The 26,288-nt window shown below is 41.5% G+C and overlaps 3 protein-coding genes and 2 pseudogenes across 5 annotated transcripts; all 5 read right to left on the bottom strand.

Moving 5' to 3' along the window:
• Positions 1–276: 276 nt before the first annotated feature.
• On the bottom strand, positions 277–4,436 carry LOC119499341 (alpha-1-antitrypsin homolog). Its single transcript, XM_037788622.1, has 5 exons — positions 4,293–4,436; positions 3,337–3,976; positions 2,896–3,166; positions 2,556–2,703; positions 277–793 (listed from the first exon to the last, which is right to left on the bottom strand). The coding sequence occupies exons 2-5, from the start codon at positions 3,965–3,967 to the stop codon at positions 602–604; spliced, it is 1,242 nt and encodes a 413-aa protein (XP_037644550.1). The 5' UTR covers positions 3,968–3,976; positions 4,293–4,436; the 3' UTR covers positions 277–601.
• Positions 4,437–5,944: 1,508 nt separating this feature from the next.
• On the bottom strand, positions 5,945–7,978 carry LOC119498849 (annotated as a pseudogene).
• Positions 7,979–8,463: 485 nt separating this feature from the next.
• LOC119499342 (alpha-1-antitrypsin homolog) lies at positions 8,464–12,505 on the bottom strand. 2 transcript variants are annotated; one of them, XM_037788623.1, is made up of 5 exons: positions 12,352–12,505; positions 11,412–12,042; positions 10,973–11,243; positions 10,633–10,780; positions 8,464–8,962 (listed from the first exon to the last, which is right to left on the bottom strand). In XM_037788623.1, the coding sequence occupies exons 2-5, from the start codon at positions 12,031–12,033 to the stop codon at positions 8,771–8,773; spliced, it is 1,233 nt and encodes a 410-aa protein (XP_037644551.1). In that variant the 5' UTR covers positions 12,034–12,042; positions 12,352–12,505; the 3' UTR covers positions 8,464–8,770. The 2 variants fall into 2 exon arrangements, with proteins under 2 accessions (XP_037644551.1, XP_037644552.1); XM_037788624.1 differs by lacking the exon at positions 12,352–12,505 and adding an exon at positions 12,169–12,291.
• A 4,216-nt stretch (positions 12,506–16,721) lies between these two features.
• LOC119498847 lies at positions 16,722–17,677 on the bottom strand (annotated as a pseudogene).
• Positions 17,678–20,668: 2,991 nt separating this feature from the next.
• LOC119499340 (alpha-1-antitrypsin homolog) lies at positions 20,669–25,398 on the bottom strand. Of its 2 annotated transcripts, none has more exons than XM_037788620.1 (5): positions 25,241–25,398; positions 24,292–24,931; positions 23,853–24,123; positions 23,513–23,660; positions 20,669–21,160 (listed from the first exon to the last, which is right to left on the bottom strand). In XM_037788620.1, the coding sequence occupies exons 2-5, from the start codon at positions 24,920–24,922 to the stop codon at positions 20,969–20,971; spliced, it is 1,242 nt and encodes a 413-aa protein (XP_037644548.1). In that variant the 5' UTR covers positions 24,923–24,931; positions 25,241–25,398; the 3' UTR covers positions 20,669–20,968. The 2 variants fall into 2 exon arrangements, with proteins under 2 accessions (XP_037644548.1, XP_037644549.1); XM_037788621.1 differs by lacking the exon at positions 25,241–25,398 and adding an exon at positions 25,058–25,196.
• Positions 25,399–26,288: the final 890 nt, after the last annotated feature.

Below are 26,288 nucleotides of genomic sequence, written 5' to 3'. Positions count from 1 at the left end.
CTCTCTCTCTCTCTCTCTCACACACACAGAGAGACCCCACTGCATGTGATTATCATAAAGTGGGCATGTCTGTAAAGGGGAGACTCGTGGGTACCCATAGAACGTCACATATCTGGGGGTCAGAGGTCAAGGGTCACCTTTGAAAATGGCCTTGCCAGTTAAAACGAATTACACATTATTATCGCGTTAACTTTGACAGCCCTAATTTAAATATGTTGTATCTATTTATTGTGGATGTTATGTCATGCTGCACAATGCATAGAACAATTGAATCACTTTTTTTCTTTTTTCAGGGCACTCCTTTATTATCTTTACAAAGTAAAAGACATGTACATGCTCACTGAAAAAATTCATCGATTATCAAAATAGTTAATAGTTAATTTTCTGTCTAACTGACTGATCAATCTTTGCAGCTCTACATCTCATTTACGTCAACAAAATGTTCTTTAATGATACTTTTGTAGAATTAGTTCCATTCAGAGACCAGTGAAAACTCCCCTGCAAAGATATACATGCACACAAGCACATTCCTGCTACAGCCTGATAAGATCTTCATGATGGCACCTGTGACCGTGATTTATCATTTTCCTAGCATGTGCCTTTACATGGCTGTGGGGTTGCTGATCTTGCCCATGAAGAGGATGTTCTCAGTGGAGTTCTCCAGGATGAAGACCAAGAAGGGTCTGTCAATTCTGACTGATGGTGGCAACATGACTAATATCATTTCAATAATAGTGACTCCCGTTGCCTCTGTTCCCATCTCAGTGACACTCAGCGTGGCCTTATGGGAAACCTATAGAGGAAAAAGGGGGCAGTCAGAGTCTAGTTTGAAACGAAGTGCAGGTCTAGAAAGAAATGTAGAAGCTTAAGGGGTGTTTTTCAACATGTCACTGTTCTGTTAACCCGTTTTAACTCCCTACTTGTCAAATACCGATGCAACTGAGGAACCCTATAGTGTCTGTATGACACGCACCGGCCTTTCAACTAACTCAAACAACTTACACCCATCCGCCTCATTATTAGACAGTCAGAGCCACTGACGTAGGATAAAGAGGAAAGAGGGAAAGTTTGCATAGGGTGGGCGGGAGTGGATATTGTTACATTATTTTGAAAAGAGACTGTATACATCAGACAGCCAATATGTCATCCAGACTAGGCTTACATGACCACGCCCCCTTTTGGGGGAAAACAATCCCGTGTCCCTTATAGGCGGGAACAGCGTAACCAGAATAATTGGAAAAAATTCTCCGTACTTCTACTTTAAACAAACTGATAATAGTAATACTGCTATGCCAAAGATTTGCTGTGTAGTTGGTTGCACCAACAATAAATCCAAAAACGCTGGTCTATGATTTCCCTGCCGTGTCCTAAAAAATACCAGACCAACATGGCGTCATCGCCGAGGCTGCGCTCAATTTTGGGGGAAAGAAACTCGCTGTCACAGGAGAGAAATTACGAAAAGCTGTTGTGTAGCGGGTTAACCGAGGCTTTCACACTGAGATTTGAGGCACATACGATACGTGAATATTCACTGTCAGTGTGAAAAATGGCTAAATGATGCTGGTGACAGTGACTAGCATGGCTAGCTAACGTTAGCTTGAGTGGGAGGCTGCTGCATGGATGTATTAAGAGAACTGGATACAGCGTTTGAGGCGTGGCCCCTTTCATTCCTATGAAAGTTGCTCATTGGCGCATGAAGCCTAAATGGGGATCAACGACCAGCGCTGTTCCTGGGGGCTTGGGCTGCTGCAGTAATACAGTCAAACATTAACGTTCTAGCAGCATCAGACTGTCGTCTCCAACTAAATCTCAGCCTACAGATCAAACAGTTGATTATTAACATGTTGGTTATTTACAGACAACACTTAGCCTAGCATGATTCTATTAAATATCTAGAGATATCCAGCCCCTGTGTTGGGCAAGGGAATACTGAAGGGACATGGCGGCGATCAATCTTAATTTATTAAGTTATCAAGAAGGCTCAGGTTCAGGCAAGGTCGCAGAATAATTATTGCAGCAGCCTCACACTCAAGCTAACGTTAGCTAGCCATGCTAGTCACTGTCACCAGCATCATTTAGCCATTTAGCACACTGACAGTGAATATTCATGGTTTGTATGAGCCTCAAATCTCAGTGTGAAAGCCTCAGTTACCCCACAACAAAACAGCTTTTGGTAATTTTCTCTCCTGTGACAGCGAGTTTCTTTCCCCCAAAGGGAGCGCAGCCTCGGAGATAAACCATGCTGGTCTGGTCTGTAGCTTGGAGCCATAAAACCCCTCAATTATATCTTTTTAGGACATAGCAGGGGAACAAATCAGAGATCAGAGTTTGGGGATTTATTGTTGGTGCAACCAGCTACACAGCAACTCTTCAGCATAGCGCTATTACTATTACTGGTTTGTTTAGAAGTTTGCAGACATGTTTCAACTGTTTACTCTGTTACCGTCTATGAGGGACGTTGGATTGTTTTCCCCCAAAAGGGGGCGTGGTTCCCATGTTGTTCATAAGAACTTAAATTAATAATGAGCCTAAGAAGAAAGGTTTGCCTCTCCTACCTTTGAGACTTTGAGCATGACCTCGTCAGAAATGCCAGAGAAATCAGCCCTGTCCTCAAAAGCGTCGGTTATACCCATTTCTTTCAGTGTGTTTTCCAGAGAAGCATCAGCAGAGATGGAAAACTTTGGTAGGAACAGATCCACATATCTAAGAAACAGAACAACACCAGGGTCACAAACACTGTAATATACAGTTAAAGTACAGCTTGTATAATGAAGTTACACTGTGCTCATCATGAACACTTTACTTGTTGTTTCTAGTAAATCAAATACATCTAATCCAGTCAACATTTACTCAATCTCTAGAGGATGAGGATTCAAAAATAAAGATTCATCTTACCCCATAGAGACTGAGTTTCGACAGTGCTTGATGTAGTCCTTGTTGATGATGCCCTCCACCTCCGTCATCTTGCCTTCATCAGGCAGGACGATCATCATGGAGGTGCTGCCCTTGTAGGGCAGCATGACGACAGTGGTGTGGTTGTCAACATCCCAGTAGGTGTCGTAGTAACCCGTCCTCATCATCATGTCCACCTGAACTTTGGTGGTTTTGTCCACATGGAAGTCCATCTTGCGTGTCATGCGACGATTGAAGGGTGTTTTCCACTCTCCTGTATGAGGCAATGGGGGGGGGGGGGAGATGTGAGTAGATATGTCAGTTCAAATTATTATTGTCAGCTGTTTTTAAAAGTTGAAGTATGCTCTACAGACTACAATCATCATATCTGTTTGCCTGTTGGTAAACTACACAATGAGACCTGGACTTGAATTCACTTCTTACCTTTAAAGTAGACATAGTTAATAAGCATCATGGCCATATCAGGGTGCAGGTCCTTCACCATGTCTTTGATCCTGTCGTGGGTTTTGTTAGCGATGTATCTGCTGATCTCAGCTGCAGCCTCAGCAGGATCGGTAAAGCTGACGTTGAAGACCTCACCAGAGTAGTGGTGCTTGACATCCTTCAGGAACTTCTCCAGAGGATCGCAACCAGAGCGCACGGCCACAGCGTTACCGACATCCAGCTGCTGATTCTCATGGCTGTGTCCAAGCATGTCGAAAAGATGCTCGTATGCTTCGTTGATCTGAGTCTGGTTTAAGCTGCTGTATCCCAAGCTGGAGAACAGCTGGCTGTGGGTTTCACCACGAGCCCCTGTAGACAGCACGGACAGGGCGGTGGAGATGCCCAGCGGCGAGTAGAAGATGTTCTTTCCAGCAGCAGCCTTGGCATTCAGGTTTTTGTAGAGGGCAAAGGCAAAGTCAGCATTGGGAGACGACAGCTTGTGGCAGCTCATTTCTCCCTCATGGCTGTGATCAGAGCCATCATGGTGGTGGTGGTGGTGTTGGTGGTGGTCTGCCCAGGCTGCAGCCAGCAGCAGCGCTGCAAGTGCACAACTAGCGAAGATCCTACGCATCTTTACAGCCTGTCCATATGAAAGGTCACAAGGTGACATTAGGTCACAATAGTATTTCATAACAAACAACCTTTTAAATAAGAATAAAACCAAGCGAACAAAATTGAATTTGAAATGAAATGGCAAAGAACAATTTTACAACCTTGTATATAACACAATGAAGGAAAAGGTTTTACAGCTTTACACATGTATTCTATCACACATGTTGTCTCCACATTTAAAAGGTTCATTTCTAAACTTCCAAATGTCGCTTCAATTTATTAAGTCCAAGTCCTCCTAGTTTAAATACAACATTCAGCTTATTTCAATGGGGGTCCATGCTTACCGTTAACGTCCTCTGGTGCAGTTTGGCAGAAAGCTCATCATTATCTTCAAATCGAAGAGAGTCAGCTGACACATCTATTAAAAATTAACAAGGTTCAGCCTTTTCTGTCCTTTGCTAAGAGATTCCCGGCCAAGCTATCTTCACTTCACTACAACACAACCCACAGAACACAACCGCTGGTGAGTTTGCTGTGCTATAAAGGTTAAATACACACAAGCCCACAGTATTAATCACATAAATACAAGAACAAATGATGCAACAGAAATCAGGAGCCTTTCATGGAAGTATGAAGCAACTCATTCCAAACAGTCATTTCTACTTTAAAGGGATAGTTTGGGTGTTTTGAAGTGGGGTTGTATGAGGTCCTTATCCATAGTCAGTGTATTACCTACAGTAAATGACAGTCGGCACGCCCCCAATTTGAAGAAACAGACAGCAGTACTGACACCAGAGCAAAGCAATGTACTGCTGTGGACGGGGTCGTCAAAAAAACACACTTTAGCCACCTAAAAGAAAGGCTCACCTAATAAAATCGATATCCGTTTAATTGTACTCTATACTTAGAATATTTTCCGATGGTGAACTGAACTGAAAGTGAAACTTATCTATACTGTTTTAGTCAACGGATTCTGGTGGCTTTGAAGAGAGCATAGATAAGTTTCACTTCGTCTGAAAGGAGAAGGAAAGGGTAAGATAAAACGGTGAAAATATTCTAAATATAGCGTACATTTTAACGGACATTGATTTTAGTGAGCCTTCCTTTTAGGTGGCTAAAATAGTTTTTTTCTGGCCGTCCACAACACTGTATTTCTTTGCTCTGGTGTCGGTACTCCTGTCTGTTTCTCCAAACTGGGGGCACGCAGACCGTAATCTACAGTAAGTAATACGCCTATGGATAAGTACCTCATACAACACCCAAACTATCCCTTTAAATCCCTTCTGGAAAAAGAAATGGTAACTTCTTTTCAATAAATAGCAATGGTGATGTCATTCATATTGCCATTATAGTCAGAAGGATTGATCTCGGTAGAAATATTCATTTAAAGTTGTCATGACGATATATATATATATATATATATATATATATTATCTATTTATTGTCTATTTGATGTCATGTTGCACAATGAAGAGAAAAATGTAATAACTTTTTTTTCTATTTTCAGGGCACTCCTTTATTATCTTTTCAAAGTAAAAGCGTGTACATGCTCACATGCAGAATCACTCCAACAGCTGCTCATTAGGGCTGCAACTCAAAATTATTTCTATTATCGATTAATCATATGGTCTATAAAATATCAGAAGACAGTGAAAAATGTTCATCACAATTTTCTAGAGCTGAAAATGTTATCAAATGTCTTGTTTTGTGCGACCAACTAGTCCAAAACTTAAAGATATTCAATTTACTTTAATGTAAGACAAGTCAAAGCAGCAAATTCTGCCATTTGAGAACCCGAAACCATCAAATGTTTGGAACTTTTGCTTGAAAGATGACTGAAAAGATTCATCAATTATCAAAATAGTTGCCAATTAATTATCTGTCGATCGCCTGATCGATGAATAGACTGACTGTTGCAGCTCTGTACTTCTCATTTATGTCAGCAATTCCATTCTGAGACCAGTGATCATGATTTATCATTTCACTAGGATGTGCCTTACATGGCTGTGGGGTTGCTGATCTTGCCCATGAAGGATGAAGACCCAGAAGGGTCTGTTAATTCTGACTGATTGTGGAAAACTGATGAATACTACCTCAGTAATGGTGGTGGCTGCTGCCTCTGTTCCCATCTCAGTGACACTCAGCATGGCCTTATGAGACACCTGTGGAGGAAAAAGGAGGCAGTCAGAGTGAAACACAGTGCAGGTCTAGAAAAAAATGTAGAAGCTTAGGTGTCTTTTTCAGCATCCTCTGGAGGTACAGTATATGTCTCTGTTCTGCAGTTGTTGCTGAACTACTGCTCATGCAGTGGAGTAGGCATAGTCCCATGTTGTTCATAAGAATTTAGGACATAGCAGGGGAACAAATCGGAGATCAGACTTTGGGGATTTATTGTTGGTGCAACCAACTACACAGCAACTCTTCAGCATAGCGTTATTACTATATCGGTTTGTTTAAAGTAGAAGTTTGGAGACATGTTTCAACTGTTTACTCTGTTACCATCTATGAAGGACGTTGGATTGTTTTCCCCCAAAAGGCGTGGTCATAAGAGCCTACTCTGGATGACGTATTGCCGGTCTGATGTATGGAGTGCATATTCCCATGTTGTTCATAAGAACTTAAATTAATAATGAGCCTAAGAAGAAAGGTTTGCCTCTCCTACCTTTGAGACTTTGAGCATGACCTCGTCAGAAATGCCAGAGAAATCAGCCCTGTCCTCAAAAGCGTCGGTTATGCCCATTTCTTTCAGTGTGTTTTCCAGAGAAGCCTCAGCAGAGATGAAAACTTTGGTAGGAACAGATCCTCATATCTAAGAAACAGAACAGCACCAGTGTCACAAACACTGTAATATACAGTTAAAGTACAGCTTGTATAATGAAGTTAAACTGTGCTGATCATGAACACCTTACTTGTTGTTTCTATTAAATCAAATACATCTAATCCAGTCAACATTTACTCAATCTCTAGAGGATGAGGATTCAAAAATAAAGATAACAGTAATGTAAATATGTCAGTTCAAATGATTATTGTCAGTCGTTTTTAAAAGTATGCTCTACAGTCTACAATCATCATACTTCATGTTTCCATCATTAAACCATAGACTGTATATACTGTATATATGGACGACGCGTCTCCACTTCCTCCCCATCTACAGAAGTAAAGACAAAATATCTGGGATAAGGGAGCTGCCATCTTGAGATTTTGATGTCATTTGGAGCCAGAGTCTGAGCAGTAGTGATGGGGGGGCTGGAGTCACGGTATCGAAGTCCCGCCCACACACCCACCCGAGCCAATCACGAGCCGAGCACAGTCGCAACTTGCTAGCGTGAGGCACCTAGCTGCTACGTTCAAATCCTCTTAAACATACTCCACTTTGAAACGCTACTGCTCCCACATACTTTCAGCTACAGACTTCATTTAAACTTTAAACGGGTTACAAGTCTTTGAACTATTAAGCTATGATTCAGCTTTTTGATATGTTTAAAATTTTTGATATATCACAGTTTAAGTTTAATGCTTTTCTCAGACTTTTTCTGAGTTTATAATGGGTGTGTATTGCGCTGCTTTACAGTGATGACATCACTCACAAGCTAACCCTCCCTTCCTTTTTTTTAATTTTCTGGCAAAAAAAACTTCCAATTCTCATATATAAATAATACATCAAAAGGTAGATATTTTTTGTCTTCTTTCAGATGATGTGCCCATTTAAGCAATAGGTGTTACAGTTTTGGAATTATCTGCTTAAAAAAAAAAACAAGAGATCCCTTCCTCTCTCTCATCTGCTGCAATGATAATTCACTTCTGAAAGTCTGGAGCAAAAACTCAAATGTGGAGACTTTTTAAACTGCCAGTCCTCAGTCATTTCAAACTTTATCTACACAAATGACACGTCTACATCTTCATCAAAGTCTTGAGGTGCTCAAACTGAAGAGTGAACTGAAATTTCAGCTATAAAACTTATAGTTTTTAACTGAGGGGGTCTTTTTTAGGTAGTACCTTCTCTGTGCTTTCACTACTAACGTCCAACCATGACTCAGCACTTTCAGACACAAACAGGTGTTTCTGTTTGGCTGATTAGAGCTCCATCAGTCTCAGCCTGTCTCTGATTGGCTGATTAGAGCTCCATCAGTCTCAGCCTGTCTCTGATTGGTGCATTGCTCTTAAGCTCTTTTTGGGATCTCTCTTTTTTTAATTGTTTAAAAATTACCCCTCTCTCTCTCTCTCTCTCTCTCTCTCTCTCTCTCACACAGAGAGACCCCACTGCATGTGATTATCATAAAGTGGGCATGTCTGTAAAGGGGAGACTCGTGGGTACCCATAGAACGTCACATATCTGGGGGTCAGAGGTCAAGGGTCACCTTTGAAAATGGCCTTGCCAGTTAAAACGAATTACACATTATTATCGCGTTAACTTTGACAGCCCTAATTTAAATATGTTGTATCTATTTATTATGGATGTTATGTCATGCTGCACAATGCATAGAACAATTGAATCACTTTTTTTCTTTTTTCAGGGCACTCCTTTATTATCTTTACAAAGTAAAAGACATGTACATACTCACTGAAAAAATTCATCGATTATCAAAATAGTTAATAGTTAATTTTCTGTCTAACTGACTGATCAATCTTTGCAGCTCTACATCTCATTTACGTCAACAAAATGTTCTTTAATGATACTTTTGTAGAATTAGTTCCATTCAGAGACCAGTGAAAACTCCCCTGCAAAGATATACATGCACACAAGCACATTCCTGCTACAGCCTGATAAGATCTTCATGATGGCACCTGTGACCGTGATTTATCATTTTCCTAGCATGTGCCTTTACATGGCTGTGGGGTTGCTGATCTTGCCCATGAAGAGGATGTTCTCAGTGGAGTTCTCCAGGATGAAGACCAAGAAGGGTCTGTCAATTCTGACTGATGGTGGCAACATGGCTAATATCATTTCGCTAATAGTGACTCCCGTTGCCTCTGTTCCCATCTCAGTGACACTCAGCGTGGCCTTATGGGAAACCTATAGAGGAAAAAGGGGGCAGTCAGACTCCCAACTTGTCAAATACCGATGCAACTGAGGAACCCTATAGTGTCTGTATGACACGCACCGGCCTTCCAACTAACTCAAACAACTTACACCCATCCGCCTCATTATTAGACAGTCAGAGCCACTGACGTAGGATAAAGAGGAAAGAGGGAAAGTTTGCATAGGGTGGGCGGGAGTGGATATTGTTACATTATTTTGAAAAGAGACTGTATACATCAGACAGGCAATATGTCATCCAGACTAGGCTTACATGACCACGCCCCCTTTTGGGGGAAAACAATCCCGTGTCCCTTATAGGCGGGAACAGCGTAACCAGAATAATTGGAAAAATTTCTCCGTACTTCTACTTTAAACAAACTGATAATAGTAATACTGCTATGCCAAAGATTTGCTGTGTAGTTGGTTGCACCAACAATAAATCCAAAAACGCTGGTCTATGATTTCCCTGCCGTGTCCTAAAAAATACCAGACCAACATGGCGTCATCGCCGAGGCTGCGCTCAATTTTGGGGGAAAGAAACTCGCTGTCACAGGAGAGAAATTACGAAAAGCTGTTGTGTAGCGGGTTAACCGAGGCTTTCACACTGAGATTTGAGGCACATACGATACGTGAATATTCACTGTCAGTGTGAAAAATGGCTAAATGATGCTGGTGACAGTGACTAGCATGGCTAGCTAACGTTAGCTTGAGTGGGAGGCTGCTGCATGGATGTATTAAGAGAACTGGATACAGCGTTTGAGGCGTGGCCCCATTCATTCCTATGAAAGTTGCTCATTGGCGCATGAAGCCTAAATGGGGATCAACGACCAGCGCTGTTCCTGGGGGCTTGGGCTGCTGCAGTAATACAGTCAAACATTAACGTTCTAGCAGCATCAGACTGTCGTCTCCAACTAAATCTCAGCCTACAGATCAAACAGTTGGTTATTAACATGTTGGTTATTTACAGACAACACTTAGCCTGGCATGATTCAATTAAATATCTAGAGATATCCAGCCCCTGTGTTGGGCAAGGGAATACTGAAGGGACATGGCGGCGATCAATCTTAATTTATTAAGTTATCAAGAAGGCTCAGGTTCAGGCAAGGTCGCAGAATAATTATTGCAGCAGCCTCACACTCAAGCTAACGTTAGCTAGCCATGCTAGTCACTGTCACCAGCATCATTTAGCCATTTAGCACACTGACAGTGAATATTCATGGTTTGTATGAGCCTCAAATCTCAGTGTGAAAGCCTCAGTTACCCCACAACAAAACAGCTTTGGGTCATTTTCTCTCCTGTGAGAGCGAGTTTCTTTCCCCCAAAGGGAGCGCAGCCTCGGAGATAAACCATGCTGGTCTGGTCTGTAGCTTGGAGCCATAAAACCCCTCAATTATATCTTTTTAGGACATAGCAGGGGAACAAATCAGAGATCAGAGTTTGGGGATTTCTTGTTGGTGCAACCAACTACACAGCAACTCTTCAGCATAGCGCTATTACTATTACTGGTTTGTTTAGAAGTTTGGAGACATGTTTCAACTGTTTACTCTGTTACCGTCTATGAGGGACGTTGGATTGTTTTCCCCCAAAAGGGGGCGTGGTTCCCATGTTGTTCATAAGAACTTAAATTAATAATGAGCCTAAGAAGAAAGGTTTGCCTCTCCTACCTTTGAGACTTTGAGCATGACCTCGTCAGAAATGCCAGAGAAATCAGCCCTGTCCTCAAAAGCGTCGGTTATGCCCATTTCTTTCAGTGTGTTTTCCAGAGAAGCATCAGCAGAGATGGAAAACTTTGGTAGGGACAGATCCACATATCTAAGAAACAGAACAACACCAGGGTCACAAACACTGTAATATACAGTTAAAGTACAGCTTGTATAATGAAGTTACACTGTGCTCATCATGAACACTTTACTTGTTGTTTCTAGTAAATCAAATACATCTAATCCAGTCAACATTTACTCAATCTCTAGAGGATGAGGATTCAAAAATAAAGATTCATCTTACTCCATAGAGACTGAGTTTCGACAGTGCTTGATGTAGTCCTTGTTGATGATGCCCTCCGCCTCCGTCATCTTGCCTTCATCAGGCAGGACGATCATCATGGAGGTGCTGCCCTTGTAGGGCAGCATGACGACGGTGGTGTGGTTGTCAACATCCCAGTAGGTGTCGTAGTAACCCGTCCTCATCATCATGTCCACCTGAACTTTGGTGGTTTTGTCCACATGGAAGTCCATCTTGCGTGTCATGTCACGACTAAATTTTTCTTTCCACTCCCCTGAATGAGGCAGTGGGGGTGGGGGGGATGACAGTAGATATGTCAGTTCAAATTATTATAATCAGCTGTTTTTAAAAGTTGATGTATGCTCTACAGACTACAATCATCATACCTGTTTGCCTGTTGGTAAACTACACAATGAGACCTGGACTTGAATTCACTTCTTACCTTTAAAGTAGACATAGTTAATAAGCATCATGGCCATATCAGGGTGCAGGTCCTTCACCATATCTTTGATCCTGTCGTGGGTTTTGTTAGCGATGTATCTGTTGATCTCAGCTGCAGCCTCAGCAGGATCGGTAAAGCTGACGTTGAAGACCTCACCAGAGTAGTGGTGCTTGACATCCTTCAGGAACTTCTCCAGAGGATCGCAACCAGAGCGCACGGCCACAGCGTTACCGACATCCAGCTGCTGATTCTCATGGCTGTGTCCAAGCATGTCGAAAAGATGCTCGTATGCTTCGTTGATCTGAGTCTGGTTTAAGGTGCTGTATCCCAAGCTGGAGAACAGCTGGCTGTGGGTTTCACCACGAGCCCCTGTAGACAGCACGGACAGGGCGGTGGAGATGCCCAGCGGCGAGTAGAAGATGTTCTTTCCAGCAGCAGCCTTGGCGTTCAGGTTTTTGTAGAGGGCAAAGGCAAAGTCAGCATTGGGAGACGACAGCTTGTGGCAGCTCATTTCTCCCTCATGGCTGTGATCAGAGCCATCATGGTGGTGGTGGTGGTGGTCTGCCCAGGCTGCAGCCAGCAGCAGCGCTGCGAGTGCACAACTAGCGAAGATCGTACGCATCTTTACAGCCTGTCCATATGAAAGGAAAACGTTAGGTCGCAATAGTATTTCATAACAAACAACCTTGTAAATAAGAATAAAACCAAGCGAACAAAATTGAATTTGAAATGAAATGGCAAAGAACAATTTTACAACCTTGTATATAACACAATGAAGGAAAAGGTTTTACAGCTTTACACATGTATTCTATCACACATGTTGTCTCCACATTTAAAAGGTTTGTTTCTAAACTTCCAAATGTCGCTTCAATTTATTAAGTCCAAGTCCTCCTAGTTTAAATAAAACATTCAGCTTATTTCAATGGGGGTCCATGCTTACCGTTAACGTCCTCTGGTGCAGTTTGGCAGAAAGCTCATCATTATCTTCAAATCGAAGAGAGTCAGCTGACACATCTATTAAAAATTAACAAGGTTCAGCCTTTTCTGTCCTTTGCTAAGAGATTCCCGGCCAAGCTATCTTCACTTCACTACAACACAACCCACAGAACACGACCGCTGGTGAGTTTGCTGTGCTATAAAGGTTAAATACACACAAGCCCACAGTATTAATCACATAAATACAAGAACAAATGATGCAACAGAAATCAGGAGCCTTTCATGGAAGTATGAAGCAACTCATTCCAAACAGTCATTTCTACTTTAAAGGGATAGTTTGGGTGTTTTGAAGTGGGGTTGTATGAGGTCCTTATCCATAGTCAGTGTATTACCTACAGTAAATGACAGTCGGCACACCCCCAATTTGAAGAAACAGACAGCAGTACTGACACCGGAGCAAAGCAATGTACTGCTGTGGACGGGGCCGTCAAAAAAACACATTTTAGCCACCTAAAAGAAAGGCTCACCTAATAAAATCGATATCCGTTTAATTGTACTCTATATTTAGAATATTTTCCGATGGTGAACTGAACTGAAAGTGAAACTTATCTATACTGTTTTAGTCAACGGATTCTGGTGGCTTTGAAGAGGGCATAGATAAGTTTCACTTCGTCTGAAAGGAGAAGGAAAGGGAAAGATAAAACGGTGAAAATATTCTAAATATAGCGTACATTTTAACGGACATTGATTTTAGTGAGCCTTCCTTTTAGGTGGCTAAAATAGTTTTTTTCTGGCCGTCCACAACACTGTATTTCTTTGCTCTGGTGTCGGTACTCCTGTCTGTTCCTCCAAACTGGGGGCACGCAGACCGTAATCTATAGTAAGTAATACGCCTATGGATAAGTACCTCATACAACACCCAAACTATCCCTTTAAATCCCTTCTGGAAAAAGAAATGGTAACTTATTTTCAATAAATAGCAATGGTGATGTCATTCATATTGCCATTATAGTCAGAAGGATTGATCTCGGTAGAAATATTCATTTAAAGTTGTTCATGACGAGTCTTTTTGTTTCGCTTAATGTTGAAATATTTTGAAAGAATTGCTCAATAACACACAAGTTGGTGTCAGCAGTGCAGTACATGCACCACTGTTTTTATTATTTGTATCATATATAAAAGTCAGCTGGATACAGTATATAATGATGTCAATTTATTTAGTCCTTTGAGACACCCATCCAGGTTCAAATGACTGTTGGTAATAAATGTGTCATACTGAAAGACTGCAAACAGATTCAAAGACTAAAACTTATATTATGTATTATTGTATTATGTAGCTGATATGATGTCCATATACTGTCAATAGATCACCTTCACTCACTGTTGCTGCTGGGACACGCAGCCGAGACGCGAGAGGCTCGCGTGTAAAATAGGCGAGCCTTCTATTCTATAATTTAGACGCGCGTGACACGCGCGTCTCATGCGGGCAGTGTGTCCACTCTAACCTGTTAACATGGACGCCGAAAATAAAAATCAGCACGCCACGCTGCCGGCACGCGAGCCTCATGCGGGCAGTGTGTCCACTACTGAAGGCTCGCTTATTTTACATGCGAGCCCCTCGCGTCTCGGCTGCGTGTCCCAGCAGCAACAGACAGTGAAGGTGATCTATTGACGGTATATGGACATCATATCAGCTACATAACGCAGTTTACATGTCTAGACATCTGTAGAATATGTCACAGACAGTGAAAGGGATCTAGTGACTGTATATGAACATCATACCAGCAAGACTTTACTGCAGTTTATATGTCTGGACATCTGTAGAATATGTCACAGACAGTGAAGGTGATCTATTGACTGTATATGAACATCATACCAGCAAGATTACCACAGTTTCCATGTCTAGACATCTGTAGAATATGTCACAGACAGTGAAAGTGATCTAGTGACTGTATATTAACTTCATACCTGCAAGACTTTACAACAATTTCGAGGTCTATCTGTAGAATATGTTACGGAGATGAAAAAAAGTAAAGTTAAGTAAACTTATTTTTAAATCAACACTTCCTGCTTTCATTTCAAAATAAAAGCCCTCAGGCATTTTTTCTATAGACAGAATCCCTTCATTTGTTAACACGAGGCTTTTATTCTGAAATATGAGTCAGTGCTGTGGAACACGCAATCACTTTGAGACCTTCAAGAATTGATAACGTTTGGGGTTTAAATCAACACTTCCTGCTTTCATTTTGAAATAAAAGCCCTAAAGCGGGGTTTCTTTGCACAGAATTCCTTCATTTGTTAACACGAGGCTTTTATTCTGAAATATGTGCCGGACAGTGATGTGGAACAAGCAGTGCCTTGGAAAGCATCATAAATTAATACAGTACGGAGTTTTAATTGTGGATTATTACTATTATTTACTAATTACCACACGTTTCTGAACCTTTTTCTGTCTAAAATAAATATAAATTATATTTATCATGAAGTTAAATGGCCATTAAAAGGCAAACTCTATGCAGAAAGGAAGGGCTGACAGCAGCAGCAGAAACAGAGCTGACAGGCAGCGGACACGCAGCCGACAGGCGTCTAGTGTGAACACCAGACTCCTGCATCACGCAGCCACCACGCGACGCAGACGCCACGCGAGCCTCATGCGGGCAGTGTGCCCACGGCTTTAAACTGGTATTGATTTTTTTTAAGGTGGCTAAAATACGTTTGGCTGCCGGCCCCCTCCACAGCAGTACATTGCTTTGCTTCAGTGACCGTACTCCTGTCTGTTTCTCCAAACTGTCATCTACTGTAGGTAATAAACTGACTGTGGATAAGTACCTCATACAATAGCACTTCAAAAAATCGGAACTATCCCTTTAAAAGAGAGCAAGTATAAAATGTACAATAAGTAACAATAAGCATAATGGTAACATTTATAATGAGTCTACAATAAGAAAAAGGTCAATATACTGTAGATATAAAATAGTGGAACATTATATGGAAATCAAGTATAAATATAATTAAATTTCCCAATCAAATAGACAATTTTGTCTCAGAAACAGGCCACAACTAATTAATAATGTATGACCAAATATAGGCATGGCATCAGTCAGGTAACACTGATAGGGAAAGTTGAGATTATTTAATCATATTTAAATATATATATATTATCTATTTATTGTGTATTTGATGTCATGTTGCACAATGAAGAGAAAAATGTAATAACTTTTTTTTCTATTTTCAGGGCCCTCCTTTATTATCTTTTCAAAGTAAAAGCGTGTACATGCTCACATGCAGAATCACTCCAACAGCTGCTCATTAGGGCTGCAACTCGCAATTATTTCTATTATCGATTAATCATATGGTCTATAAAATATCAGAAGACAGTGAAAAATGTCCTTACCCCAAGTGAAGGAGTTTAAGTATCTCGGGGTCTTGTTCGCGAGTGAGGGGACGATGGAACGTGAGATTGGTCGGAGAATCGGAGCAGCAGGGGCGGTATTGCATTCGCTTTACCGCACCGTTGTGACGAAAAGAGAGCTGAGCCGGAAGGCAAAGCTCTCGATCTACCGTTCAATCTTCGTTCCTACTCTCACCTATGGTCATGAGGGTTGGGTCATGACCGAAAGAACGAGGTCGTGGGTGCAAGCGGCCGAAATGGGTTTCCTCAGGAGGGTGGCTGGCGTCTCCCTTAGAGATAGGGTAAGAAGCTCAGTCATCCGTGAGGGACTCGGAGTAGAGTCCTTGCTCCTTTGCGTCGAAAGGAGCCAGTTGAGGTGGTTCGGGCATCTAGCACGGATGCCTCCTGGGCGCCTCCCTTGGGAGGTGTTCCAGGCACGACCAGCTGGGAGGAGACCACGGGGAAGACCCAGGACTAGGTGGAGAGATTATATCTCTACTCTGGCCTGGGAACGCCTCGGGATCCCCCAGTCAGAGCTGGTTAATGTGGCCCGGGAAAGGGAAGTTTGGGGTCCCCTGCTGGAGCTGTTGCCCCCGCAACCCGATCCCGGATAAGCGGTTGAAGATGGATGGATGGAGTGAAAAATGTTCATCACAATTTTCTAGAGCTGAAAATGTTATCAAATGTCTTTTTTGTGCGACCAACTAGTCCAAAACTTAAAGATATTCAATTTACTTTAATGTAAGACAAGTCGAAGCAGCAAATTCTGCCATTTGAGAACCCGAAACCATCAAATGTTTGGAACTTTTGCTTGAAAGATGACTGAAAAGATTCATCAATTATCAAAATAGTTGCCAATTAATTATCTGTCGATCGCCTGATCGATGAATAGACTGACTGTTGCAGCTCTGTACTTCTCATTTACGTCAACAATTCCATTCTGAGACCAGTGATCATGATTTATCATTTCACTAGGATGTGCCTTACATGGCTGTGGGGTTGCTGATCTTGCCCATGAAGGATGAAGACCCAGAAGGGTCTGTTAATTCTGACTGATTGTGGAAAACTGATGAATACTACCTCAGTAATGGTGGTGGCTGCTGCCTCTGTTCCCATCTCAGTGACACTCAGCATGGCCTTATGAGACACCTGTGGAGGAAAAAGGAGGCAGTCAGAGTGAAACACAGTGCAGGTCTAGAAAAAAATGTAGAAGCTTAGGTGTCTTTTTCAGCATCCTCTGGAGGTACAGTATATGTCTCTGTTCTGCAGTTGTTGCTGAACTACTGCTCATGCAGTGGAGTAGGCATAGTCCCATGTTGTTCATAAGAATTTAGGACATAGCAGGGGAACAAATCGGAGATCAGACTTTGGGGATTTATTGTTGGTGCAACCAACTACACAGCAACTCTTCAGCATAGCGTTATTACTATATCGGTTTGTTTAAAGTAGAAGTTTGGAGACATGTTTCAACTGTTTACTCTGTTACCATCTATGAAGGACGTTGGATTGTTTTCCCCCAAAAGGCGTGGTCATAAGAGCCTACTCTGGATGACGTATTGCCGGTCTGATGTATGGAGTGCATATTCCCATGTTGTTCATAAGAACTTAAATTAATAATGAGCCTAAGAAGAAAGGTTTGCCTCTCCTACCTTTGAGACTTTGAGCATGACCTCGTCAGAAATGCCAGAGAAATCAGCCCTGTCCTCAAAAGCGTCGGTTATGCCCATTTCTTTCAGTGTGTTTTCCAGAGAAGCCTCAGCAGAGATGAAAACTTTGGTAGGAACAGATCCTCATATCTAAGAAACAGAAAAGCACCAGGGTCCCAAACACTGCAATATACAGTTAAAGTACAGCTTGTATAATGAAGTTAAACTGTGCTGATCATGAACACCTTACTTGTTGTTTCTATTAAATCAAATACATCTAATCCAGTCAACATTTTCTCAATCTCTGGAGGATGAGGATTCAAAAATAAAGATAACAGTAATGTAAATATGTCAGTTCAAATGATTATTGTCAGTTGTTTTTAAAAGTATGCTCTACAGTCTACAATCATCATACTTCATGTTTCCATCATTAAACCATAGACTGTATATACTGTATATATGGATGACGCGTCTCCACTTCCTCCCCATCTACAGAAGTAAAGACAAAATATCTGGGATAGGGGAGCTGCCATCTTGAGATGTTGATGTCATTTGGAGCCAGAGTCTGAGCAGTAGTGATGGGGGGGGGGGGCTGGAGTCGTGGTATCGAAGTCCCGCCCACACACCCACCCGAGCCAATCACGAGCCGAGCACAGTCGCAACTTGCTAGCGTGAGCCACCTAGCTGCTACGTTCAAATCCTCTTAAACATACTCCACTTTGAAACGCTACTGCTCCCACATACTTTCAGCTACAGACTTCATTTAAACTTTAAACGGGTTACAAGTCTTTGAACTATTAAGCTATGATTCAGCTTTTTGATATCTTTAAAAATTTTGATATATCACAGTTTAAGTTTAATGCTTTTCTCAGACTTTTTCTGAGTTTATAATGGGTGTGTATTGCGCTGCTTTACAGTGATGACATCACTCACAAGCTAACCCTCCCTTCCTTTTTTTAAAATTTTCTGGCAAAAAACCTTGTACGTTCCACAACTTCCAATTCTCATATATAAATAATATATCAAAACGTAGATATTTTTTGTCTTCTTTCAGATGATGTGCCCATTTAAGCAATAGGTGTTACAGTTTTGGAATTATCTCCTTCAAGGCACCAAGAGATCCCTTTCTCTCTCTCATCTGCTGCTCAGTCATTTTAAACTTTATCTACACAAATGACACGTCAACATCTTTATCAAAGTCTTTAGGTGCTCAAACTGAAGAGATTTCAGCTATACAACTTATAGTTTTTAACTGAGGGGGTCTTTTTCAGGTAGTACCTTCTCTGTGCTTTCACTACTAACGTCCAACCATGACTCAGCACTTTCAGACACAAACAGGTGTCTCTGATTGGCTGATTAGAGCTCCATCAGTCTCTGCCTGTCTCTGATTGGTGCATTGCTCTTAAGCTCTTTTTGGGATCTCTCTTTTTTTAATTGTTTAAAAATTACCTCTCTCTCTCACACTCTCTCTCTCTCTCTCTCTCTCTGTCTCTCTCTCTCTCTCTCTCTCTCTCTCTCTCTCTCTCACATACACACACACACACACGCATACATTCTTTTACAGGTGTAATCTATCAGAAACATTTACAGAACTTGTAGCACCTCTTATTCTATGGCAACAGTCAACATATTTTGCAGCTAATGCTGCACATTGATTTTTCTCCCCATGGCAGTTTCTGAGGATCAGGGAGATGGATAAACTCAGGATATACATTATTTATTTTTTCAAAGAAAACCTCTCTCCCATCCTTATATTTCTCAAGGCACAGTCATAACAGAGATTATGTTGAAACTGAACAGCATCCATTAAAAAAAAAAATAGTTCTCAAAAATGGTTAGTAGGCCTATAGTACATGATGTTTTAGTTATGACAATGAAACTTATAAAATAGTGTTATTGTCCTTTAAAACCCCCTGAGACCTGCAGGATTGTGGGCGATCATATGAAACTAGAAAACCTAAGGAATCCATTGGTCTAGCCTCGGGAAGGAGGCTAAATAATGCTCCAAAGTTAGGCTAAGTTTTGGCGAGGAAAAACTGGCATTGCCATTTTCAAACGGGTCCCTTGACCTCTGACCTCCAGATATGTGAATGTAAATGGGTTCTATGGGTACCCACGAGTCTCCCCTTTACAGATATGCCCACTTTATGACATAACATGCATTGGGGTCCCTAAACACTCTTGAATTGCATAAATTGGGTATCACTGTGAAGCTGAGACTCTTGTGGAACCAATGAGCCCAACCGTATTCATGTGTGATGATGTTAACCCCATAATAGCCATTTCATTGTATTGAGACCATATTTTTTTTTTATTTGACCTCCCAGTATATAAAATGACCTGTGGTGACCTCTAGGATAATCACAGCCTCATGAAACTTTACAGCCACAAACTACAGAGGATGGATGGCTTTCCTAGCTACATTGACAATACGGGGGTTTCTGAACAGTTTCCAGAATAGAAGTGATCACCATCCAATCAAAAAAGAAATCACTGTGTGTTGGTGCTGACACGGGAGACAAAGTGTATGTGTACTGATTGTGTAAATACTCCTGTAGCAACTCCTCTGTTGACAGGTCAAAGGGCGAGGAGTCATGTGAGGCCGATGGCCATCTGGTTACACATCTTCCCTCCACTGTGTCATCGGCTACATAAAACTTAACTGTTAAGCCACAAGATAAAGTGATGCTGAGTATATTCTCCTCCAGTCAATCCACATAGCCCGGATTTATAATGAAAAATGACAGATTATCTCAGAAACAGGCCACAATTTATTTATAATTTATGACCAAATATAGGCATGGCATCAGGCAGGTAACACTGGCAGGGAAGGATGAGATTATTTAATCTTATTTAAACTAGGTTTGTCAATCCATTTGAATATTTAATCGCGATTAATCGCATGATTGTCCATAGTTAATTGTGATTAATCGCAAATTGATCGCATATTTTTTATCTTTTCAAAATGTTCCTTCTAGAGAGATTTGCTGACTTGACTATGACTTGCCCCAAACTGCATGTGATTATCATAAAGTGGGCATGTCTGTAAAGGGGAGACTTGTGGGTACCCATAGAACCTATTTTCATTCACATATCTGGAGGTCAGAGGTCAAGGGTCACCTTTGAAAATGGCCTTGCCAGTTAAAAAGAATTACACATTATTATCGCGTTAACTTTGACAGCCCTAATTTAAATATGTTGTATCTATTTATTGTGTATGTGATGTCATGCTGCACAATGCATAGAACAATTGAATCACTTGTTTTCATTTTTCAGGGCACTCCTTTATTATCTTTACAAAGTAAAAGACATGTACATGCTCACTGAAAAAATTAATCGATTATCAAAATAGTTAATAGTTAATTTTCTGTCTAACTGACTGATCAATCTTTGCAGCTCTACATCTCATTTACTTCAACAACATGTTCTTTAATGATATTTTTGTAGAATTAGTTCCATTCAGAGACCAGTGAAAACTCTCCTGCAAAGATATACATGCACACAAGCACATTCCTGCTACAGCCTGATAAGATCTTCATGATGGCACCAGTGACCGTGATTTATCATTTTCCTAGCATGTGCCTTTACATGGCTGTGGGGTTGCTGATCTTGCCCATGAAGAGGATGTTCTCAGTGGAGTTCTCCAGGATGAAGACCAAGAAGGGTCTGTCAATTCTGACTGATGGTGGCAACATGTGTAATGTTATTTCAATAATAGTGACTCCCGTTGCCTCTGTTCCCATCTCAGTGACACTCAGCGTGGCCTTGTGGGACACCTGTAGAGGAAAAAGGGGGCAGTCAGAGTCTAGTTTGAAATGAAGTGCAGGTCTAGAAAGAAATGTAGAAGCTTAAGGGATGTTTTTCAACATGTCACTGTTCTGTTAACCCGTTTTAACTCCCAACTTGTCAAATACCGATGCAACTGAGGCACCCTATAGTGTCTGTATGACACGCACCGGCCTTTCAACTAACTCCAACAACTTACACCCATCCGCCTCATTATTAGACAGTCAGAGCTACTGACGTAGGATAAAGAGAGGGAACGTTTGCATAGGGTGGGCAGGAGTGGATATTGGATGGGTCTGTTTTATATCTATGGGTCCAACAAACACAGGACTTTGAGCCAGGAGACCACTGTTCGTGTCCTGTGTGAAGCCAAGTCAACAGTGACTTATTTTACCGTGGTTTTGTTACGTAACTTCTGTACTTAGCTAACGACAGTTACAAAACAAGTGTACTTATTTTATGTAACAAACGTACTAACGTACAATCTTTTCCTAAGCTTAACCAAGTACTTTTGTTGCCTAAACCTAACCATGTAGTTTAGTTTTGAACCCGAACAATCTCTGTCACATCATGTTGCTCACCACAGCCACAGGCTATTATAATAAACATTGTGGAGCTCAGACATTTTGGAACATGATAAACATTTATGTAAGTATTATATTGTTATTATTTTAATTGTAGTGAAAATCAGGACAATTTGTCAGTGACTGTTGAAAACCGGGACATTTGAGTGTTTTACAGACATTTGTCGGGACTCAAGACACCCAGCTTGAAAACAGGGACTGTCCCGGAAAAACCGGGATGTCTGGTCACCGTAAACTAAACCTAAAAACTAAGAAAACCTACGTTGGAAGTTTATTTTGAAAAGAGACTGTATACATCAGACAGGCAATATGTCATCCAGACTAGGCTTAATTGACCACGCACCCTTTTGGGGGAAAACAATCCCGTGTCCCTCATAGGCGGGAACAGCGTAACCAGAATAATTAGAAAAATGTCTCCATACTTCTACATTAAACAAACTGATAATAGTAATAATGCTATGCCAAAGAGTTGCTGTGTAGTTGGTTGCACCAACAATAAATCCAAAAAAGCTGGTCTTCGATTTCCCTGCCGTGTCCTAAAAAATAAATAATAGAGGAGCTTTAGGGCTCCAAGCTATAGACCAGACCAACATGGCGTCATCGCCGAGGCTGCGCTCAATTTTGGGCGAAAGAAACTCGCTGTCACAGGAGAGAAATAACGAAAAGCTGTTGTGTAGCGGGTTAACCAAGGCTTTCAGACTGAGATTTGAGGCACACACGATACGTGAATATTCACTGTCAGTGTGAAAAATGGCTAAATGATGCTGGTGACAGTGACTAGCATGGCTAGCTAACGTTAGCTTGAGTGGGAGGCTGCTGCATGGATGTATTAAGAGAACTGGATACAGCGTTTGAGGCGGGCCCCTTTCATTCCTATGAAAGTTGCTCATTGGCGCATGAAGCCTAAATGGGGATCAATGACCAGCGCTGTTCCTGGGGGCTTGGGCTGCTGCAGTAATACAGTCAAACATTAACGTTCTAGCAGCATCAGACTGTCGTCTCCAACTAAATCTCAGCCTACAGATCAAACAGTTGATTATTAACATGTTGGTTATTTACAGACAACACTTAGCCTAGCATGATTCTATTAAATATCTAGAGATATCCAGCCCCTGTGTTGGACGGGGGAATACTGAAGGGACATGGCGGCGATCAATCTTAATTTATTAAGTTATCAAGAAGGCTCAGGTTCAGGCAAGGTCGCAGAATAATTATTGCAGCAGCCTCACACTCAAGCTAACGTTAGCTAGCCATGCTAGTCACTGTCACCAGCATCATTTAGCCATTTAGCACACTGACAGTGAATATTCATGGTTTGTATGAGCCTCAAATCTCAGTGTGAAAGCCTCAGTTACCCCACAACAAAACAGCTTTGGGTCATTTTCTCTCCTGTGAGAGCGAGTTTCTTTCCCCCAAAGGGAGCGCAGCCTCGGAGATAAACCATGCTGGTCTGGTCTGTAGCTTGGAGCCATAAAACCCCTCAATTATATCTTTTTAGGACATAGCAGGGGAACAAATCAGAGATCAAAGTTTGGGGATTTCTTGTTGGTGCAACCAGCTACACAGCAACTCTTCAGCATAGCGTTATTACTATTACTGGTTTGTTTAGAAGTTTGGAGACATGTTTCAACTGTTTACTCTGTTACCGTCTATGAGGGACAATGGATTGTTTTCCCCCAAAAGGGGGCGTGGTTCCCATGTTGTTCATAAGAACTTAAATTAATAATGAGCCTAAGAAGAAAGGTTTGCCTCTCCTACCTTTGAGACTTTGAGCATGACCTCGTCAGAAATGCCAGAGAAATCAGCCCTGTCCTCAAAAGCGTCGGTTATGCCCATTTCTTTCAGTGTGTTTTCCAGAGAAACATCAGCAGAGATGGAAAACTTTGGTAGGAACAGATCCACATATCTAAAAAACAGAACAACACCAGGGTCACAAACACTGTAATATACAGTTAAAGTACAGCTTGTATAATGAAGTTACACTGTGCTCATCATGAACACTTTACTTGTTGTTTCTAGTAAATCAAATACATCTAATCCAGTCAACATTTACTCAATCTCTAGAGGATGAGGATTCAAAAATAAAGATTCATCTTACCCCATAGAGACTGAGTTTCGACAGTGCTTGATGTAGTCCTTGTTGATGATGCCCTCCACCTCCGTCATCTTGCCTTTATCAGGCAGGACGATCATCATGGAGGTGTTGCCCTTGTAGGGCAGCATGACGACGGTGGTGTGGTTGTCAACATCCCAGTAGGTGTCGTAGTCACCCGTCCTCATCATCATGTCCACCTGAACTTTGGTGGTCTTGTCCACATGGAAGTCCATCTTGCGTGTCATTTCACGACTAAATTGTTTTTTCCACTCTCCTGTATGAGGCAGTGGGGGGGGGGGAGATGTGAGTAGATATGTCAGTTCAAATTATTATTGTCAGTTGTTTTTAAAAGTTGAAGAATGCTCTACAGACTACAATCATCATACTTGTTTGCCTGTTGGTAAACTACACAATGAGACATTGACTTGAATTCACTTCTTACCTTTAAAGTAGACATAGTTAATAAGCATCATGGCCATATCAGGGTGCAGGTCCTTCACCATGTCTTTGATCCTGTCGTGGGTTTTGTTAGCGATGTATCTGTTGATCTCAGCTGCAGCCTCAGCAGGATCGGTAAAGCTGACTTTGAAGACCTCACCAGAGTAGTGGTGCTTGACATCCTTCAGGAACTTCTCCAGAGGATCGCAACCAGAGCGCACGGCCACAGCGTTACCGACATCCAGCTGCTGATTCTCATGGCTGTGTCCAAGCATGTCGAAAAGATGCTCGTATGCTTCGTTGATCTGAGTCTGGTTTAAGCTGCTGTATCCCAAGCTGGAGAACAGCTGGCTGTGGGTTTCACCACGAGCCCCTGTAGACAGCACGGACAGGGCGGTGGAGATGCCCAGCGGCGAGTAGAAGATGTTCTTTCCAGCAGCAGCCTTGGCGTTCAGGTTTTTGTAGAGGGCAAAGGCAAAGTCAGCATTGGGAGACGACAGCTTGTGGCAGCTCATTTCTCCCTCATGGCTGTGATCAGAGCCATCATGGTGGTGGTGGTGGTGTTGGTGGTGGTCTGCCCAGGCTGCAGCCAGCAGCAGCGCTGCGAGTGCACAACTAGCGAAGATCCTACGCATCTTTACAGCCTGTCCATATGAAAGGAAAACGTTAGGTCACAATAGTATTTAATAACAAACCACCCTGTAAATAAGAATAAAACCAAGCGAACAAAATTGAATTTGAAATGAAATGGCAAAGAACAATTTTACAACCTTGTATATAACACAATGAAGGAAAAGGTTTTACAGCTTTACACATGTATTCTATCACACATGTTGTCTCCACATTTAAAAGGTTCATTTCTAAACTTCCAAATGTCGCTTCAATTTATTAAGTCCAAGTCCTCCTAGTTTAAATAAAACATTCAGCTTATTTCAATGGGGGTCCATGCTTACCGTTAACGTCCTCTGGTGCAGTTTGGCAGAAAGCTCATCATTATCTTCAAATCGAAGAGAGTCAGCTGACACATCTATTAAAAATTAACAAGGTTCAGCCTTTTCTGTCCTTTGCTAAGAGATTCCCGGCCAAGCTATCTTCACTTCACTACAACACAACCCACAGAACACGACCGCTGGTGAGTTTGCTGTGCTATAAAGGTTAAATACACACAAGCCCACAGTATTAATCACATAAATACAAGAACAAATGATGCAACAGAAATCAGGAGCCTTTCATGGAAGTATGAAGCACACCGGAGCAAAGCAATGTACTGCTGTGGACGGGGCCATCAAAAAAACACATTTTAGCCACCTAAAAGAAAGGCTCACCTAAAAAAATGTATATCCGTTTAATTGTACGCTATATTTAGAATATTTTCCGATGGTGAACTGAACTGAAAGTGAAACTTATCTATACTGTTTTAGTCAATGGATTCTGGTGGCTTTGAAGAGAGCATAGATAAGTTTCACTTCATCGGAAAGGAGAAGGAAAGGGTAAGATAAAACGGTGAAAATATTATAAATATAGCGTACATTTTAACGGACATTGATTTTAGTGAGCCTTCCTTTTAGGTGGCTAAAATAGTTTTTTTCTGGCCGTCCACAACACTGTATTTCTTTGCTCTGGTGTCGGTACTCCTGTCTGTTCCTCCAAACTGGGGGCACGCAGACCGTAATCTATAGTAAGTAATACGCCTATGGATAAGTACCTCATACAACACCCAAACTATCCCTTTAAATCTCTTCTGGAAAAAGAAATGGTAACTTCTTTTCAATAAAGAGCAATGGTGATGTAATTCATATTGCCATTATAGTCAGAAGGATTGATCTCGGTAGAAATATTCATTTAAAGTTGTTCATGACGAGTCTTTTTGTTTCGCTTAATGTTGAAATATTTTGAAAGAATTGCTCAATAACACACAAGTTGGTGTCAGCAGTGCAGTACATGCACCACTGTTTTTATTATTTGTATCATATATAAAAGTCAGCTGGATACAGTATATAA

Source organism: Sebastes umbrosus, chromosome 12, assembly GCF_015220745.1.
Source record: "Sebastes umbrosus isolate fSebUmb1 chromosome 12, fSebUmb1.pri, whole genome shotgun sequence".
In the NCBI taxonomy this organism is placed as follows: domain Eukaryota; kingdom Metazoa; phylum Chordata; class Actinopteri; order Perciformes; family Sebastidae; genus Sebastes; species Sebastes umbrosus.
The sequence above is the reverse complement of the archived record's forward strand: the minus strand, read 5'-3'. Positions and strand labels throughout refer to the sequence as shown.